Here is a 16737-nt window from a genome sequence, read left to right as displayed (position 1 = left end):
TGGCTGGGGATACATGGGGGAGGGAGGGGAGGAAAGAGGTGGAAAGTTAAGAGACAGAAAGGTGGCTTCTTGCTCTGGGAAGGGACTGTACCACACCTGAGGGTGAAGTGGCTGAAGGGCTTCTCACCTCAGAAGCGGAGATCGAAGGAAATGTGAAACTGAGACGTGGGCTCAAAGCCACACAGCGCCAAAGAGAAAGGACAGCTCAGTGCAACACGGGGTCCTGGACTGGGGTGTTGGAATGGAGAGGAGCATTACTGGGGTGATCTGCACGATGTGAACGGGGTCTGCGGTTAGATGGGATTGCCGGGTCAATGTTAATTTCCTGATTGTGATGGTTGGTGGTACTAGGATTATGGAGGCGTGTCCTTGTTCTAAGGAAATACACGCTAAACTATCTAGTGCTAATGGGGCATCCTGTCTGCAACTTACTGTTAATGGTGCAAAATATATACTGACTGGGATTACATTGAATCTATAAATAAATACGGAGTCACTGAACGTCTTTTTAAAAAAGCCACCCGGCCAAGGGCCAGGGCAGGGGTGAGTAGGAGGGACAGGATCCACTCACGCTTCCCGCCCCCTCAACCGCCAGCCCCCAAACGCTGCCTGCTGAAGGGGTGTGTGAAGCCCTGTGCTCCGGCCCCTTCGGAGCCCCCTCTTAGCTCTGGCTGCTCGTTGGCAGCATCCACGGACCCTTAAAAGTGCCAGCGTCTGGGTCCCACCCCCAGAGACGCTAGTCCCAGGCATGGGGATTTTCAGGAGCTCCTGGTGCTTCTTCCTGGCAGCCAGAAGCTTCTTCAGCCTTTCCTTAGCTGGCAGGCAGTTCTGCCAGTCCCTGACCTTGCCCCTCCTCCCCAGCATGGGCCCAGGCAGAGGGTGAGGAGGGGGGACAGTGACAGGCCCCACCTGTCAATCCAGGGTAGACCCCTTTTGGCGGGGGGCTGAAGGCTGATCCTGGGGACCAGTGGAGAGGCTGGAGCCCCCATGTTCCCCCAGTGCCGGTGGGTGGTGGGGAGAGGGAGGGAGCCGTTGCTTAGGGGGTGAAGGGAGTCTCAGAGGGAGGCTGGGGCAGCCTCCTCAGCGAGCGGTCGGAAGGGGATGGGCTGCCTCCTGAGCTCGGTAAGGCCCCAACCCGGCTGGCCCTGCAGTGTGTGCACCCTTCTGAAATATTTGGAATAATTAGCAAGTGAAAGCAGCAAGTTGGCGGGGGAATGCCAGGTTGGCCTGGAGCCAGCCTCCAGTGCAAGGAAAGAAAGGGGCTTCAGGAGAAAGGGGCCCGTGGAGGCTGGGCAGGATTGTGTAGGACAGTGCCTGTGTGTGTGTGTGTGTGTGTGTGTGCGCGTGTGTGTGTGTGCGCGCGCGCGCGCGCGCGCGCGCGTGAATGCTGGGGGAAGAGGCTGTGCACCACAAGGGCATGCTGGCAGGGCCAGGTGTGGGCTGGGGGAGAGATGGGTTCCAGGCAAAGCTGGGGTGAGGGGGTTGAAAGATGCCTGCTGAGTGTCACATATTTGCTGTGCCTCAGTTTCCCCATCAGAACTCTGGTACGTTGGTTCCTCACAGGCTGGAGCTGTAGGGTCTAGGCACCCCGTCTTCTGTCTTCCCTGATGGCCTCCCTCAGCCCCAACCTGCATTGGAGGGAAGGTGCTGGGCGGGGTGAATGAACCCCAGGGTGGCAAGTGGGGCCCCAGGGGCTGGGGCCCTCTGACCTCACACCCTGTCCCTTCAGGAAGGGACCAAGGGAGGGAGGAGCTGGACACGGGCCCAGGCGAGGACTGCAGGCGAGCCTGGGCAGGCCCTCGAGGTGGGCGAGGTGGGGAACGTGAGCCGAGCCCTGGGCAAGCTCGGCCTTTGTGAGTCCCCAGGGCCAGGGAGGGGGCTGTGCCTCCTTTGCCGCCTGCTCCTGGGGGCTGTGGGTACAGTCTCCCCATTGCACAGATAGAGGTGCCGAGGCCCTGGCTGCAGGGGACCCTCGAGGACTGCCTCTCAGCCCCTTTCTCTCTGGGGACCCAGAGATCATGGGGAGTGCACCAGGGGGCACTCTGCAGGCCTTTGGTGCCTCCCATCTTCCTCCCAGCCATTCCCCCTTGGGCCTTGGCCTCTCCAAAACTGGCCCATGCTTTTCCCCAGAGAAAGTTGCAAGCAGGTTCATTTTGAGATTTTTTAAAACTTTATTTTTAAAAATTTTTTTATTGTAAATAACTTTCCATGAAAAAGGTTAAATTGCCCAATGGGGCAGGAGGGTGGATGTGGAATGCAGCCCAGGGGGCTTAGGGTGGAGCGAGATACTCCCCCACAGGAGTGCAAGCAAGGGCACAGGGCCATCCCCGCTTCCTGGTCCCAGTAGTTCTAGCAAGCACTGCGTCCCTCCCAGTTAAGCCTCAGCTATAGCTACACTCACTACATTAGTCTGTCTGTCCCCTTCCCCTCTGCAGCTTGGCTGACCCAGCCCCTAACCCCCAGAACCCCAACTCCCCGCTGCTCTCAGCCTCACGTTGGGCTCAAAGATTAGGGATATATACCCTCTGCCCCACCTCTAGGGATGAAGCCAGAAGACCCCAGAGGCCTTAGAAAATCTCCTGGCTCCACCCAGCACCTCGGCCTCATTTCTGTCTCCTCACTCTTCCCCACTCCCCGGAGCTGTGCCTCACAGACTGCGGGCCCCAGCCCCAGGGAAGCTCTGCCGGGAGAGGCCTCTAGGGCGTTAATTTGCAGTCACCTAATCAGCATTTGTTGTACCTGGGAACTTTCTCTGGATAGAGACCTGGGGAGGAGAGGGGGAGAGAGAGAAGCTTCGAAGCTAAGATGCTCTGGGGCAGGACCTGTACTGATGCTTCCAGCTTGGCCAGGGCCCCTCCAAGCCGCAGCTCTCATAGCGCAGGGCCCTTAGCGTGTCCTTGGGGCAGGGAAGAAGTGGATCAATGAAACACTGTGTGTATGGGGGACTGGGCAGCGGAGGCAGCAATTTTGGTTCTGGGCCCCAATTCTCAGCCTGCTGGACTAGAATCTGAGGATGGCCTGGGCTGGGGGCCGTGTGGCCTCACGGGGTGACCGGGCTCAGCCCCTGCCTGGGCGGTAGGGTGTCCATGGGCCTGCACTGGTGGGGGGGGGGGCAGTCTGGGCCCAGACTTGGGCGCTGTCTGGAGGTGGGGCAGGGCCTGGCTTCTTACAAGAAGGCGCCCATGCTGGCCCAGTCATGCAGGTCAGAGGCCAGGGTGGCATCCCCGGCCTCAAAGAGGGGCTCGGGGGGCAGGCAGCTACTGCCGCTCTCGTCCCAGGGGTGCTGCAGGAAGGATGTGGCCAGGAAGGTCTCGTCGAAGTCCAGGCTGTTGGTAGGCTGCTCCACCGGAGGCCCCCAGGTAACAGGGCAGTCGATGTGGTGGCCGTGGACGGTGAGGTCCACGTCCCCGTGCAAGGCGGGGCTCAGCGGCGGGCTCAGCTCCAAGGCCTCCAGCGTGCCCAGCTCCCCGCCCAGCGTGCCGGCGTCGAAGATGGCCTCCCAGTCAAAGTTGCCCTTGAGGGGTTCCAGCTCGCCCTGCTCCTCCTGGGTCAGCAGCAGGGTGCTGGAGGGCCGCGGGACCTTGGCCACCCGCTTGGGCAGCGGCTGCTTACGCTTATGCCCCAGCCTGCCCTCGCCCGCACCCCAGCCCGCCTCCCCAGTGGCCTCCTCGAACTCGCGCAGCAGCTGCTGGGCCTCGGTGTTCACGGTCAGTGGCCCGGCCCACAGGGTGGCGCTGGGCTCGGGCGCGGCCTGGCGGGCAAAGGCTGGGTGGATTTGGACTGGGGGCAGCCGCCGCTTCTTGAAGGCCCCACTCAGCAGCCGCTCGGCGTACTGGGGGTCGATGCGCCAGAAGCCCCCCTTGCCTGGCTCGTCCTTCTCCCGAGGCACCTTGATGAAGCACTTGTTCAGGGACAGGTTGTGGCGGATGGAGTTCTGGACACAGGGAGATAGGAGAGAAGGAAGACAGCTGGGTGAGTAGGTGGGGTCAATGATGGGGGGGTTCCTAGCGCCACTGCCAGTCCCGCCACCGCCTTCTCTCCGATGGGGGCAGGGGAGACAGAGGCGCTGCTCTGACCGGGAGGCTCTGGGACACCAGCCACGGGGCACCAGGAGCTGGGAGTGCTGTCGGGGGCTTTTGTTCCCTGTTGCCAGGATATCTGCCTGCTCAGTCATCCGAGCCCTGAGCCGCAGGGTGGCTCTCAGTGCCACCCTGTCCTGCCCTCCCTCCCTCACCCCGCCGCTTGCGGCCTCTGGCCAAAGGCCTTGGCTCCCCCAGGGCCTGGACGGCCATCTCACTCTGCCTGGGCCTGGCTGGCCTTCTCTGTTTGTGAAATGAGTGAGTGGGTGTGAGGGTGTGTGTGGGTGGGGGGGGGATGAAGTGTGGGAGGATCTGATGACTTTCCTTGTTTGTAGAGCCGGCTGCTGGCCTGGGCCCTCACCCGCCATGTCCCCCTCCTCCCACCCCAGGCTCTGAGGCCTCAGTTGATTATTACCCAGCCAAGAGCATAGCGCTCATTCCTGGGGCCTCTCAGGCTTGGGGTAGGGTGGGGGGTGGTGGAGGGTCTCTGCTTTCTCACCAAGGTTACAAATGGTACCTGCCCCAGGGTCAGGGCCCAAGCAAACGTGGAATAGCTGTGACCACAGGAACTGTGACCCTGTGCCGCAGGAAGGATCTGTACATCCTCAGGGTCTCTGTCCCCAAGTAGCCCCGATTCTGATGGTCGAAGATGCTCAGGGCAGTGTGTGCCCAGCCTTGAATCACCATCCTGCCTTGTTCACGCCTGGGTGCACAGCCCAAACCACGCTGGGGCACAGGGGTCTGGGGCCTGGTCAGTGGGGCCGGCAGGTGAGTAGTGCCCCCTGGCAAGACTGGGATGTTTACACGGTGGCCTGGGCCCCCTGGCTGCTCTGTGCCAGGTTCCGGAGACTTGGAACATGAAGCCAGTGTGGGAGGCAGGAGCCCCTGTGGAAAGCACCTGGCTGAGGTAATTGTCCCCCCAGGGAGGTTGATGAGAAGAGGGGGAGGCATGAAGGCAGGAAACTAGGGAGGGGTTGGGGGGGCTGGCACAGCAGCTTTAGGAAGGCCCCGTAGCCCTTCCACTGGGACACAGCTGGCCTTCACACCCCACAGCACGCCCCTCTCCCCTCCCAGACCCCCTCCAGCCAACTGAAAGCAGGCAGGATGCAGAGCCTGGCGGGAACGATGCTCTGCTTCCAGTCAGGCCCTGACAAACTGACCTTGAGTAGGGTAGTGTCTAGGAATTCTAGGACTTGAGACAAAAATGTGTCCCTCAGTCCATCAACCTACCCTGGGGGGCTGTGTCCACGCATAGTTCAGCCCTGGTCTTTGGGCTGAGCCTGCTGGATGAGTGACAAGTTCTTTCCACTTGAACCTCTATGTCGGCACCCCTAAAGCCCTCTGAATATCCTCCCTCCTCCCTCTCTGAAGTCAAAGGGGCAGCAGTCCAAGCACTGGGCTCCCTTGAGGTCCTTCCTCGACGGCCTTCCTTCTCTCGGGGCCCTGGCCGTACCGCACCTACTTGGCCTGCGGATCTGGGACGTGAGACCAGTCCGCGCGGGCATGGGGAGGGAGGGAGGGCCTCCCCTACCTGCCAGGTGGGGTCAGCGTGGCGGAAGTAGCAGAAGTTGTCCGTGATCCACTTGTAGATGGCCGACAGGGTGATCTTGGTGGCCTTGCTGGCCTGCATGGCCATGCAGATGAGCGTGGCATACGAGTAGGGCGGCTTCACGTTCGGGTTGGTGGCGTAGTCCACGTCGTCGGGAGGCGGGGCCTGCAGCCCCGAGGGGGCGCTCCGCGACGTGCATGACGACGTGGGCTTGCCGGGCGTGTGCGGCTGCCCCAGGCAGGCGGGGTCGGCCGCCAGGGGAGACCCCGGCGCGGCCGAGCCTGGCACCTGGTGGTAGCCGTGGGGGTCGGTGCCCCCCGAAGGCAGGGCGGGGGCCTTGGCGTTGAGAATAGAGAATTCCTGCAGCCACTGCAGGCTGGTCAGGCTGTCATCCAGGGCGTCGGACTCCTCCAGGCCGCCTTCCGGCCCGGCCTCCTCCGATGCCCCTGCTCCCGAGACGCGCAGCCAGCTCTCCGCCATATCTGCGGGGACTCTCCGAGGGGGCGGTCAACATCCACGAGCCGAGCCGAGGGTGGCCGCCGAGCTCTCCAGCCCGCTGACTCCCGCGGCTTCAGTTACACAGGCTCCCGGAAGCGTGCTTCCATCCCGCGATGCGGGGGTAGCCTCCTCCGAGCTGAATGTGGTGCCTGCGGGGACCGTAGCGGGAACTGAGCCCTCTTTCCCCACTCCCGAGGGGAGAGTGTGTGCGAGGGGGGGAGGCTCTTACTAAAATCGTTCCTGCAGCTGGGGAGGATCTTTTACTGCCGAGGTCTGGGAAACAGAAGCTGTGCCCGGGGGTCCGACCCACACGGGGGTTCGCCTCGCTCTTTTCCTCTTTGATCTTTTAGAGGCGACTTAATTAGCCAAACGAGGGAATAGTGTAGGGGCAGGCGAGGCCACCCCCTTCTCCCTCAAAGCGGGAAATTAACCCCCCTCTCTCCCTCCACAACAAATGGAAATGGGGCGAGAGAGTCCAGGAGGGCAGTACGACGGGGCGGGGGGCGGGGGAGGTCGTCTGTTCTTTGAAAAGGGATAATAGGATGGGGATCAAGGGGAAGGAAGGAAACAAAACAGAGAGTTATAAGGGGGCGGGAAGTGAGTGTCCCCCAAACTCCTCTGATGTCAGTCCCCGGGCCCACCACTTCCGTCGGGGACGGATGGGAGAGCGGGCTGGTACCGACGCCCTCCCTTCCCACGGCCTGCAGCCCTCCCCGTCCCTTACCTGGCTCAGAGCGCAGCCCGGGCCAAAGGAAGGTTCTCGAAGAAATTCCTCCTACCGCCCACCCCCACCGCGGCTCTCTGACCCCAGCTCGAGGGCCCAGCCAGTAATCCTCGTCGCCCCCAACGCCCGACGGCGCCTGTCTGAACGCCAGCGGCCCGGGGACCGGCATTAAGTAGCCGCTCGGAAGGCTTCTCCTGCTGCCATGGCGACGCCCCGCCCATATAAACAGCTTCCGCTTCTGCCATTGGTCAGGGTGTCTCCAAGGAGACCGCGGGCTCTTACCACTCTCTCAGGCGGTAACTCTTTTCGAACTCCCTCCTGGCCGCCCTCTCCCGCGCCACCCAGCTCCCTACCCGCCACCGCGTCCCGGCTCCGCGCATTCCCGCCCGAGGGCCCCGCGCAGAGCTCGGAGAGGCGCGCGGCTCGGGCCCCCCCCCCCCCCCCCCCCCCCCCCCCCCCCCCCCCCCCCCCCCCCCCCCCCCCCCCCCCCCCCCCCCCCCCCCCCCCCCCCCCCCCCCCCCCCCCCCCCCCCCCCCCCACCCCCCCCCCCCCCCCCCCCCCCCCCCCCCCCCCCCCCCCCCCCCCCCCCCCCCCCCCCCCCCCCCCCCCCCCCCCCCCCCCCCCCCCCCCCCCCCCCCCCCCCCCCCCCCCCCCCCCCCCCCCCCCCCCCCCCCCCCCCCCCCCCCCCCCCCCCCCCCCCCCCCCCCCCCCCCCCCCCCCCCCCCCCCCCCCCCCCCCCACCCCCCCCCCCCCCCCCCCCCCCCCCCCCCCCCCCCCCCCCCCCCCCCCCCCCCCCCCCCCCCCCCCCCCCCCCCCCCCCCCCCCCCCACCCCCCCCCCCCCCCCCCCCCCCCCCCCCCCCCCCCCCCCCCCCCCCCCCCCCCCCCCCCCCCCACCCCCCCCCCCCCCCCCCCCCCCCCCCCCCCCCCCCCCCCCCCCCCCCCCCCCCCCCCCCCCCCCCCCCCCCCCCCCCCCCCCCCCCCCCCCCCCCCCCCCCCCCCCCCCCCCCCCCCCCCCCCCCCCCCCCCCCCCCCCCCCCCCCCCCCCCCCCCCCCCCCACCCCCCCCCCCCCCCCCCCCCCCCCCCCCCCCCCCCCCCCCCCCCCCCACCACCCCCCCCCCCCCCCCCCCCCCCCCCCCCCCCCCCCCCCACCCCCCCCCCCCCCCCCCCCCCCCCCCCCCCCCCCCCCCCCCCCCCCCCCCCCCCCCCCCCCCCCCACCCCCCCCCCCCCCCCCCCCCCCCCCCCCCCCCCCCCCCCCCCCCCCCCCCCCCCCCCCCCCCCCCCCCCCCCCCCCCCCCCCCCCCCCCCCCCCCCCCCCCCCCCCCCCCCCCCCCCCCACCCCCCCCCCCCCCCCCCCCCCCCCCCCCCCCCCCCCCCCCCCCCCCCCCCCCCCCCCACCCCCCCCCCCCCCCCCCCCCCCCCCCCCCCCCCCACCCCCCCCCCCCCCCCCCCCCCCCCCCCCCCCCCCCCCCCCCCCCCCCCCCACCCCCCCCCCCCCCCCCCACCCCCCCCCCCCCCCCCCCCCCCCCCCCCCCCCCCCCCCCCCCCCCCCCCCCCCCCCCCACCCCCCCCCCCCCCCCCCCCCCCCCCCCCCCCCCCCCCACCCCCCCCCCCCCCCCCCCCCCCCCCCCCCCCCCCCCCCCCCCACCCCCCCCCCCCCCCCCACCCCCCCCCCCCCCCCCCCCCACCCCCCCCCCCCCCCCCCCCCCCCCCCCCCCCCCCCCACCCCCCCCCCCCCCCCCCCCCCCCCCCCCCCCCCCCCCCCCCACCCCCCCCCCCCCCCCCCCCCCCCCCCCCCCCCCCCCCCCCCACCCCCCCCCCCCCCCGCTCCCGCAGAGGTCGCGGGAACCGTGCTCCGCCCCACCCACTTCCCATCTGGGCTGCTCAGAGGTGTCGACGGCTCCTGGGACGCAGCCTGTGGCGCGGGGGCCAAGGCTGGGTGCATGCTTGGGGGTTTCCTTTCCTCTCCTCTGGGCTGCGAGTGGCAATCTCACGTTTCTGCGGCCTGTCCCTGTCTCCCGACCGAGTGTCGTCTTGGTGCCCGCAAGCAGGTCTGACTCTCCGATGCCACCTGCCGCTCAGGTCCGCAGAAACCGCAGCCCCGGTCGCAGACACCCCAAGGTGGCTAGGGTAATCCAGTGTTTCCCGGTAAGCGCTCCCTCCCCGCCCCGGCCTCAGCAAGATTCCCAGAAGCTGACATTCCAGAGGTTTCTTCGGAAGTGCTCTCCCTCCTTTCCAGATAGCCGAGGAAGCAGAGCTGGTGGGTGAAACTCAGAAAAGCCGTGGACTTGCCAAATTCTCTTACTGGGGTCATTTGCCCCACTAATTTCACCAACCTTCAAGTGACGGACTAACGGTGGACTGTGGTCCTTCCTCCTCCCTTCCCCCAGCCTCCCTCCAGTCACCAGCTTTCCTGCTCTTCAATTATTGAGGAGCTGCAGTTGGAAGTTCTCCGGTTGAAGGGGGTGGGGGTGAGGGCTCCTTATCAGGCCTCTGTGCAGGAGCTGTGCCCGGGGGATGGTACACCAACTCCCACCCAGAAACATGTCTTTCCCTACCCCTTGCCCTCTCTCACTCCTCCATGTCCAGCTTGTCTTGAGTAAAAGTATTAAAAGCCTGCTGGAGAAAGTCGGACAGAAACTTTCACAAATAAGCCAACTGCGCAGTTAACAGCTCTCCTTCCCTTGTGAACAGTTTTATTCATTTTTAAGAATCATGCAGCAATCCATAAATATTGCATCCTTGACGTCCCCACTGTAGTGTGCCCACGAGTGTACTCCAGGGAGTGAGGGGTACACAGATGGCACAACAGTACACACATACTTACACACACTAGGTGTGCAGATCCTAAAGCAAAGTGAGCAACCAGCATGCCAAGGTCAGGTGAACAGGACACAAACTCTCCCCAGGTGAGATGGCTTAACGTGTGTGGATCCGTGCCCAGGAGATGCCCCAGCGTGGGCATGACCTCTGGTGGGATGGGACTGGGGAGGAGAAGGAAAAAGGGCTCTGTGAGAAGGCTGGGATCACCGCACCACTCGGAAGTGAGTTCATAGGTGAGCTCCGACCTGAGTGTGGCAGGAAGGAGCCCCAGGCCTCCGGTGAGTCTGTGTCCTTGTGTGAGAAGCCAGGCCCTGTCATATTCTCTCTGGGTCAACTGCTAACAACATGACCATCTCCAGACGATGACTGGGGTAGCTGCCCTGTTCCCTGACCAGGCTCTGAGCCCTGTTCCCTGATCCCAGCCCTTTTGGATGGGATATTTCTGTTCGCCAAAGAGCTAAATGAGGGCAAAGAGGTGAGGGGATGGGGGAGAGCAGGGACTGTCTGAGAAACAGGAGTGAAAGGCCATTTCTCACCCGGGTATGTCTTGGTTATGGAACCAAGGCCTTGAGGAATCTCTCTGAGCCTCTTCCTGGGAGAAGACAGACCCTCCAGAAAGGGTGAAGACAATGGCTTCCTCTTAGGGTTCCTGGCCACCGTGGCGTCTGTTTACCTGCATCTCCTTCATCTCAGGTAACACCACACTGTGAATACTACCTGCCGGGAGAGGAGGTGGATCTGTATGCCACCAGCCCAGGCTAAGGGAGCGCCCCCTTCCCTAGTGTTTCTGGGGCTCAGACTTCAAGGAAATCAGGAAGTGGGGTTATTGCTCGAATCTTCAATATGAAAGGGGCTGTAAGAATGTTTCGGGGAAAGAAAGGACATTAAATGGGGCCTGAAACAGCAGAGTCCACTGCAGGATTTCAGAGCGGGTGGACACGGGAACTCAAGGCGGAAGCTGAGATTCAGGCTTGGCTCATGTAGTGTCTGTCAGGACCACAGGCTTCCCTCTGCCCACCCCCAGGGCAGGATGTGAATCACAACCACCAGGCAGTGAGGGTCACCACCCACCTGGCAGGGCAGAGAAGCCACACAGGAGGTGCAGAAGACCCCCCGGCACTGGGCTCTCTTTGAGGCCTTGGGAAGGACCCTGAAAAGCTCTTCTAGGGCAACAATTCCAACTACTAATTCAGGCCATCATGGTGGGCATAGCCTAGGACTCCGTCACATCTCAGCCTCACAAACTGTTGGATCCCACTTTGCTTCTCAATCTCATGCTCCACGAAACCACCACCTCTTCCAAAAGCCAGCAGACAATGCATCTATCAGAGAGCTATGAGGAATCCATTGATAACACTAGTGTTGAGAGACGAATACCCAACAGCTTACGGTCCTGCTGTTTCAGGCCGTTATTTATATGCCCTACACTGGACTGAGGTGGGGTGGACATGTGGCTTGAACAATATCTCTACATCTCTAATGAGCCTATGGAAGGCAGTACCTCCCCCTCCCCCCATCGGCTCAGCTGATCTGGCGGACAGGGGAGGAAAACCGGTGGGGTGGGGAGCCTCCCAGACCACCACTGACCCCAGCTCAGCCCTTCCCCCAACCTCCTTTGGGGTTCCTGGGCACCAGATGAGAACCACCGGTCCACCCCTCTCTCAGACTATTTCTTCAACTATTTAAGAAAAGTGGGGTGGAAACGGGGGCGGCAGGGATAAGAATGCCACCTGCCAGGGCGGTAGTGATGAAACGTGATAATATACGACAGTCCCTAACAAGTGCCTGGTACATAGAGGGCGTCAAAAATACCTTTGCAGTGTCCCCTTAGGATGGAGCCCCAGGCCTTCCTGAGTGCACTTGATCATAAATAACTCCCCGGTAGGTAATCATTTAACAGAGGGATTCTCAGATTCAAGGCCTCCTTCCTAAGCAGACAGACACACGAGGCACAGCCTCTGCTACCAGAAGCAAGAACTGTTTTCCCAACCAACCTTCTGGTGGTTGCCACTGCTTCTTGTCCTTGAGAAAGCAGCTCCTATCGCATTTTGAGGGAAACCCCACTTACAGTGCAATATGGCTTTCCCTTCTCACAGGAGTCATCCCCCAACGCCACCCCAAACCGCAGGCTTCAGATTGGTTATGATGTCCCAGAGACTAGAAAATGCCAGATGGGTGTTTATAATGAAGTCACCCAAACTCTTGAGTCTTCTTGGTCTACCTCCTAAGGAGAAAAAAAGATGCACGAGAAATAACCAGTCTGTGGACCACAGCTCCACCTGAAGGTCAAGATACAGTGGAAACATTCCAGAGACTCTCTGCAAAGGGTCTCATGAGCCCACAAAGAGAAAAGAGGCTTCCGGTCCCTTCTGAGAGAGGAAGGATCGCGGTTGTGGAAGATGAGTCTGGGAGAAGGGGCAGGCGCCCTCAGCATCCAGCTTTCACGTGGGTCTAAAAAGTCTCCATGTGTTTTGCTGAGGAGGCCCGGGAGGTCAGTGGTGCCATGAGGCCAGGATGGGATGCGAGGGCGGGAGGAGAGCCCCGGTTCAGGGGCTAGGGCTCTCAGATGGCCAAAGGACCCCACACGCAGAGCCTGTTCTCAGGGTCCTCCAGGCTGGCAGAAGATAGGCGTCGGCGCTGCGTGTTCCGACGACTGACCACGTTGTCATCAGCCTGCCAGGCACCTGAGAAGAGGAAAGGAAGGTTACCGGACCTTTGGTTTGGTCCAGATGGTGTCTCTGGCAGGACACTCCGGGAGTTTGGCACGAAAACTGGCAGGATGCGCGTTACCTGGAACTCCCACAGGGTGCAAACCACAGCACGTGAAACTTGGGAGCACTGGCGCCCACTGGGCTAGGGACAGTCATGGCCACTGTGGCTCATTGATGGAGGGACATGCAGGATGGTCCTTGTTTTGTGAGCTTTGCCCTAGGATCCACTTTTGTGTCTTTATTTGGTCTTGAAGTTTGCCTAAGTGTTACAGGAAAAGAAACTGAGTCTGGCTGAGACTTTCACGAGAGCAGGAGGAGACGAAGGGGAGGGAGAAGAGTGTGTTAATTTGGGCTCAGAGTTAGTGTTTGCTGTGGGGGCCAGGGTGGGGCAGGAAGTGATGGGCTGCCCAGCAGGGTGCCAGGGACCAAATGGCATGGGGGAGAACAGAGTGGCGCCTGTTCCTCTCTTTCTGCACCCGAACAGCCCACCGGGATTTGCTATCAGCTGGTGTCACCAACCCCAGGAGACATTAGCTCCAGAGCTTTGGGGTCCCCCGGGTACCATCCACAAAACTCATCACCTTCCCCCCTTGTACTGCAGTTCCTGCACAAGAAGCACCCGCTGCCCATGCTGGAAACCCACGCTCGGTGCTTCTCTCTCCTTTGTGCTCTGTACCCAATCCATTATGACCTCCTGCTTGTTCAAGCTCTAGTAATGTCTAAATCGGTAGTCAGAAAACCGGGGTACAGCCCCAGCTTGTAACGTACTGACTGTGTGACCCTGGGCAGGTCATTGTACTTGGAGCCCTGGTTTTCCCATCCATCAGATGGGAGACGAGTACTTACCATCCCCCCAGGGGTGCTGTGAGACTAAGCGAGGCGACATGGGAGAGCGGTGAGCAGGGCGCCTGACTCATAGAATGTGCGCAGCAACCAGCCGCCCCCCAGGCCTTGTTCAGGCCACACTCATCTCCCCCCAGTCGTCCTCCCAGCCCACAGACTGGCTCCATCTGATTCGTTCCCTCCAGTGCAGCGAGATGCCCCTTCTGAAGGGAGAGAATGAAGCCCTAACCCCCTGAGGTTGGGGAAAGCCTTCCATCCTCTGGCCGAGGCCTGCTGAGCTGCCTCTCCCAGCACCTGCCCCCAGAAGGCCCCCCCCCCAAGCAAGATGGGGTCCAGCGTGCTCCGAAGTGCTCCCCCCCGCACCAGCCTGAACCACCACCCAATTTCTCACGCCGTGTGGAAACTGCTGAACCCTCCATCACACTGTGATCTCCTCCCGGGCAGAGCCGAGAGCCATGCCTGGCCCATCAGAGGGCTCAGTTCGTGGACGGAGCTGGCCGACCCTGAAGGGTGGGCGTGAGGCTCACTGCGTCACGTTTGAGGGAGGCCACTCACGAATGTCTGGGGTCAGCTTCAGGTTAGGCCAGCCCAAGACACGAAACCCTTTAATGGCAGAAACACTAGGATTAAGTGGGTATAAACTGTGTATTTCCCATAAATGTCCTGGTGCGATAATCCGCCCTAAGGCTCTAATAATAGTCTGTGGAGGTGGACCCCAGGGGAAGGGGAGTGAGTGGGACAGGAAATTTTTAGGTATCTCTCGCAGCCAGACGGAATGTGGGGATCTCTAGTCCCTGGGGGCACTGGAGTCCGGCACATGGGTCCACAGTGCTTTTCCCCTCTAAGGGTGACAGGATGAAGAGCAGGCAAGATTGCCCTTCTAAGTTAGGAACCCCCAGATGAAATAAGTTGTTCGTTCATTTGGTAGATCTCATACTTATTCCTCAGTGTTTATGGGGCAGGACTCAGGAACTGCAGCTGTTTGGTAGGAAAGACCAAAAGCAAATGGTAAACAGGAGAGAAGACACACACACACACACACACACACACACACACACACACACACACACTCAAATCAAAACACTGCCACAGCCTCGCCGCCACCACCACTGGCTGCCAGATTGCCTGGCTCTTAATTCATGAGTCCTTGCTACAAACACCCACCACCGGTCCAGATTCTGAGCCAGGGCTGAAAACTGGCTCCTTCTGAAGCAGCCTCAAGACTCAGACCTGAAGTCTCTGTTCTCCCGGCTTCTTGGTACAGTCGGTGGTGCTCTTTCCTCTAAAAAGGCTTCTGCCAGACCCTTGGCAAAACCCTGCCGCTCCGCGCATCCTGGATGCAGAAGGTAAGCCTGGAAGGCGCAGGAGGACTTCCTGAGCGGCTGCTACCATTCCGTCCAGCCCTCAGCCAGAAAAGGGGGCCTGGAGATTCACAATCCTTCACGGGAGGTAGAGAAAGGTGGTTCCCACTTAATTCCATCCTCAGGCTCAGAAATGGGGGCGTGAAGAGACCTCTAGAGGCAGATTTGGGTAGCACATCTAGGGGGATTCCGCACAGCTCTTTCCTGCCTCTACCCAGCCACTAATTAAATTTAAGGTCTGTAACAGTTCCACCATCTTGTAGAGTTTCTCTCCAGGAAAAGAGAAAGTTAATTCAGATTTCTCCTTAGTATCTGCGAAGCGTAACCCTTCCTAGTGGCGTCTTATTCTTGGGTTAGTTCAGGTCTCCATAAGTACTTTTCTTTGTTTGTTTTGCTTTGGGCTGCGCAGTGGCTTGGGGGATCTTAGTTCTCCGACCAGGGATTGAACCAGGCCACTGCAGTGAAAGTGCTGAGTCCTAACCACTGGACTGCCAGGGAATTCCCTCCATAAGTACTTTTAGATTTCATCGGTATGCCCACTCCCATCCAATGCCGTCATTTAAAAACATTTGTATCGGGCTTCCCTGATGGCGCAGCGGTTGAGAGTCCGCCTGCCGATGCAGGGGACGCGGGTTCGTGCCCCAGTCCGGGAAGATCCCACATGCTGCGGAGCGGCTGGGCCCGTGAGCCATGACCGCTGAGCCTACGCGTCCAGAGCCTGTGCTCCGCAACGGGAGAGGCCACAACAGTGAGAGGCCCGTGTACCACACACACACACACACACACACACACACACAATTTGTATTTCCACTAATAAACCCAAATTACCTTTGCTTTTTCACATCACGCTCCCCAGAGCCTTTTCACAGAATTGTCACTGGTCCCCTGACCACTATCCTGCCGCCTGTGTGATACTCCATCAGATTCCCTGGAGCTCCGTCTACCTAGCACGGCCGCGCAATTCTAATCGGCTCACCACCTACAACGGCCAACTCAGATTTCCTCCCTTTGAGAACCTTGCAGAACAATCTCAGAACATACCATCGCCCCCCGACCTTGGTCTTGGGGCCAAAGAAGACCCAGAGGCTTCTTAGCGGAAGAGGGGCTGGAATGATACAGGTGCTCTCTCAGCGTCACTCCCACAAGGGTGATGAGAGCAGCGAGAATGGGGACCTGAGCCATCATTGCCGCCAGCTGGGGCTCCTGGCAGAGCACGTGTGGGCCTGGGGAGGGTGGACCATGGGATACTCCCTGGGTTCCCTCCTTGTGGGTGCTCCGTGAGGGGAGTGGCATCCGTGTGGGGAGGGAAACAGCGTGGAGAGGGGGACCAAGTGCCTGAGAAGCTGTCCTGACGGCCAAGCCAGCCTGAGGCACCTCAGTCATAGGATGGAACTTTGAACTTACAGCTGAGCATGGTGAGGCCTGTTGATTCCACGGGACCTACCAAAGTGGATACTCCTGTCATTAACCCGACAGATGCTTCCAGAGAGTTCCCCAGCACTTTGCTACCAGTGTGATGCTAACAGCAGAACCCGAGGAACATTTTACCGAGAGAGCAGATGCACTTTCCTTCTCCGTAAGAGTCCTTGAGACCTCGGGGTGAGGCTACGGTGTGACCCTCAAGTCCCTCTTCCGGCAGCCGCCACTGTCATTGGGTTTCACGTCTGGCGTGAAGGGTGGAGCCAGTTTAATCTGAGAATGGCTGGCTCCCGAGATCACCGTAAGGAAGCCCAGGCACTGTTTTCCTTCCAGGTCTCACTACCCTGCCGCAATCCCAGAGTGGAATAAACATCTACCAGCAGCTTGGCCGGAAGGAGTTAGGGACAGGAGGAAGCAGAGGCCTGGGGAGTTAGGGACAGGAGGAAGCAGAGGCCTGGGGAGTTAGGGACAGGAGGAAGCAGAGGCCTGGGGAGTTAGGGACAGGAAGAAGCAGAGGCCTGGGGCGTTAGGGACAGGAGGAAGCAGAGGCCTGGGGTCAGCTTCCACCAGCATGGGTGGCTGAAACAATCCCAGTAGCTCTCTCTGCCAAAAAACGGGGGTTGGTGGGGAGCCGCTGGGGGGAGGCAGGAGCCTAGATTCCTCTCTTGAAGCCCAGTGAGCGGCTGGCCAGCACAGCTGCCACAGACACAGGGTGGAGTGAGGGCAGAGA

At 62.0% G+C, this 16737-nt stretch overlaps 2 protein-coding genes across 5 annotated transcripts in view; both read right to left on the bottom strand.

Annotated features, from left to right (window-relative positions):
* Positions 1-2479: 2479 nt before the first annotated feature.
* FOXJ1 (forkhead box J1) lies at positions 2480-6973 on the bottom strand. 2 transcript variants are annotated; one of them, XM_073797104.1, is made up of 3 exons: positions 6851-6973; positions 5611-6648; positions 2480-3934 (listed from the first exon to the last, which is right to left on the bottom strand). In XM_073797104.1, exons 2-3 carry the CDS (start codon positions 6106-6108, stop codon positions 3167-3169), a joined length of 1266 nt encoding a protein of 421 aa, XP_073653205.1. In that variant the 5' UTR covers positions 6109-6648; positions 6851-6973; the 3' UTR covers positions 2480-3166. The 2 variants fall into 2 exon arrangements, with proteins under 2 accessions (XP_073653205.1, XP_033703524.1); XM_033847633.2 differs by having other exon boundaries at positions 5611-6275.
* A 4865-nt stretch (positions 6974-11838) lies between these two features.
* The window catches only part of RNF157 (ring finger protein 157), a 78116-nt gene continuing 73217 nt past the window's right edge, over positions 11839-16737 (bottom strand). For 2 of the 3 annotated variants that reach the window (XM_033847176.2, XM_033847175.2), the window contains one exon: positions 11839-12357. In XM_033847176.2, the coding sequence (XP_033703067.1) occupies positions 12236-12357 (122 nt within the window). In that variant the 3' untranslated portion in view covers positions 11839-12235. Of the gene's footprint in view, positions 12358-12463; positions 12644-16737 lie in introns of all 3 variants that reach the window. The other variant, XR_004523741.2, reaches the window with a different exon arrangement.

Source organism: Tursiops truncatus, chromosome 20 (assembly GCF_011762595.2).
Source record: "Tursiops truncatus isolate mTurTru1 chromosome 20, mTurTru1.mat.Y, whole genome shotgun sequence".
Lineage (NCBI taxonomy): Eukaryota > Metazoa > Chordata > Mammalia > Artiodactyla > Delphinidae > Tursiops > Tursiops truncatus.
The sequence above is the reverse complement of the archived record's forward strand: the minus strand, read 5'-3'. Positions and strand labels throughout refer to the sequence as shown.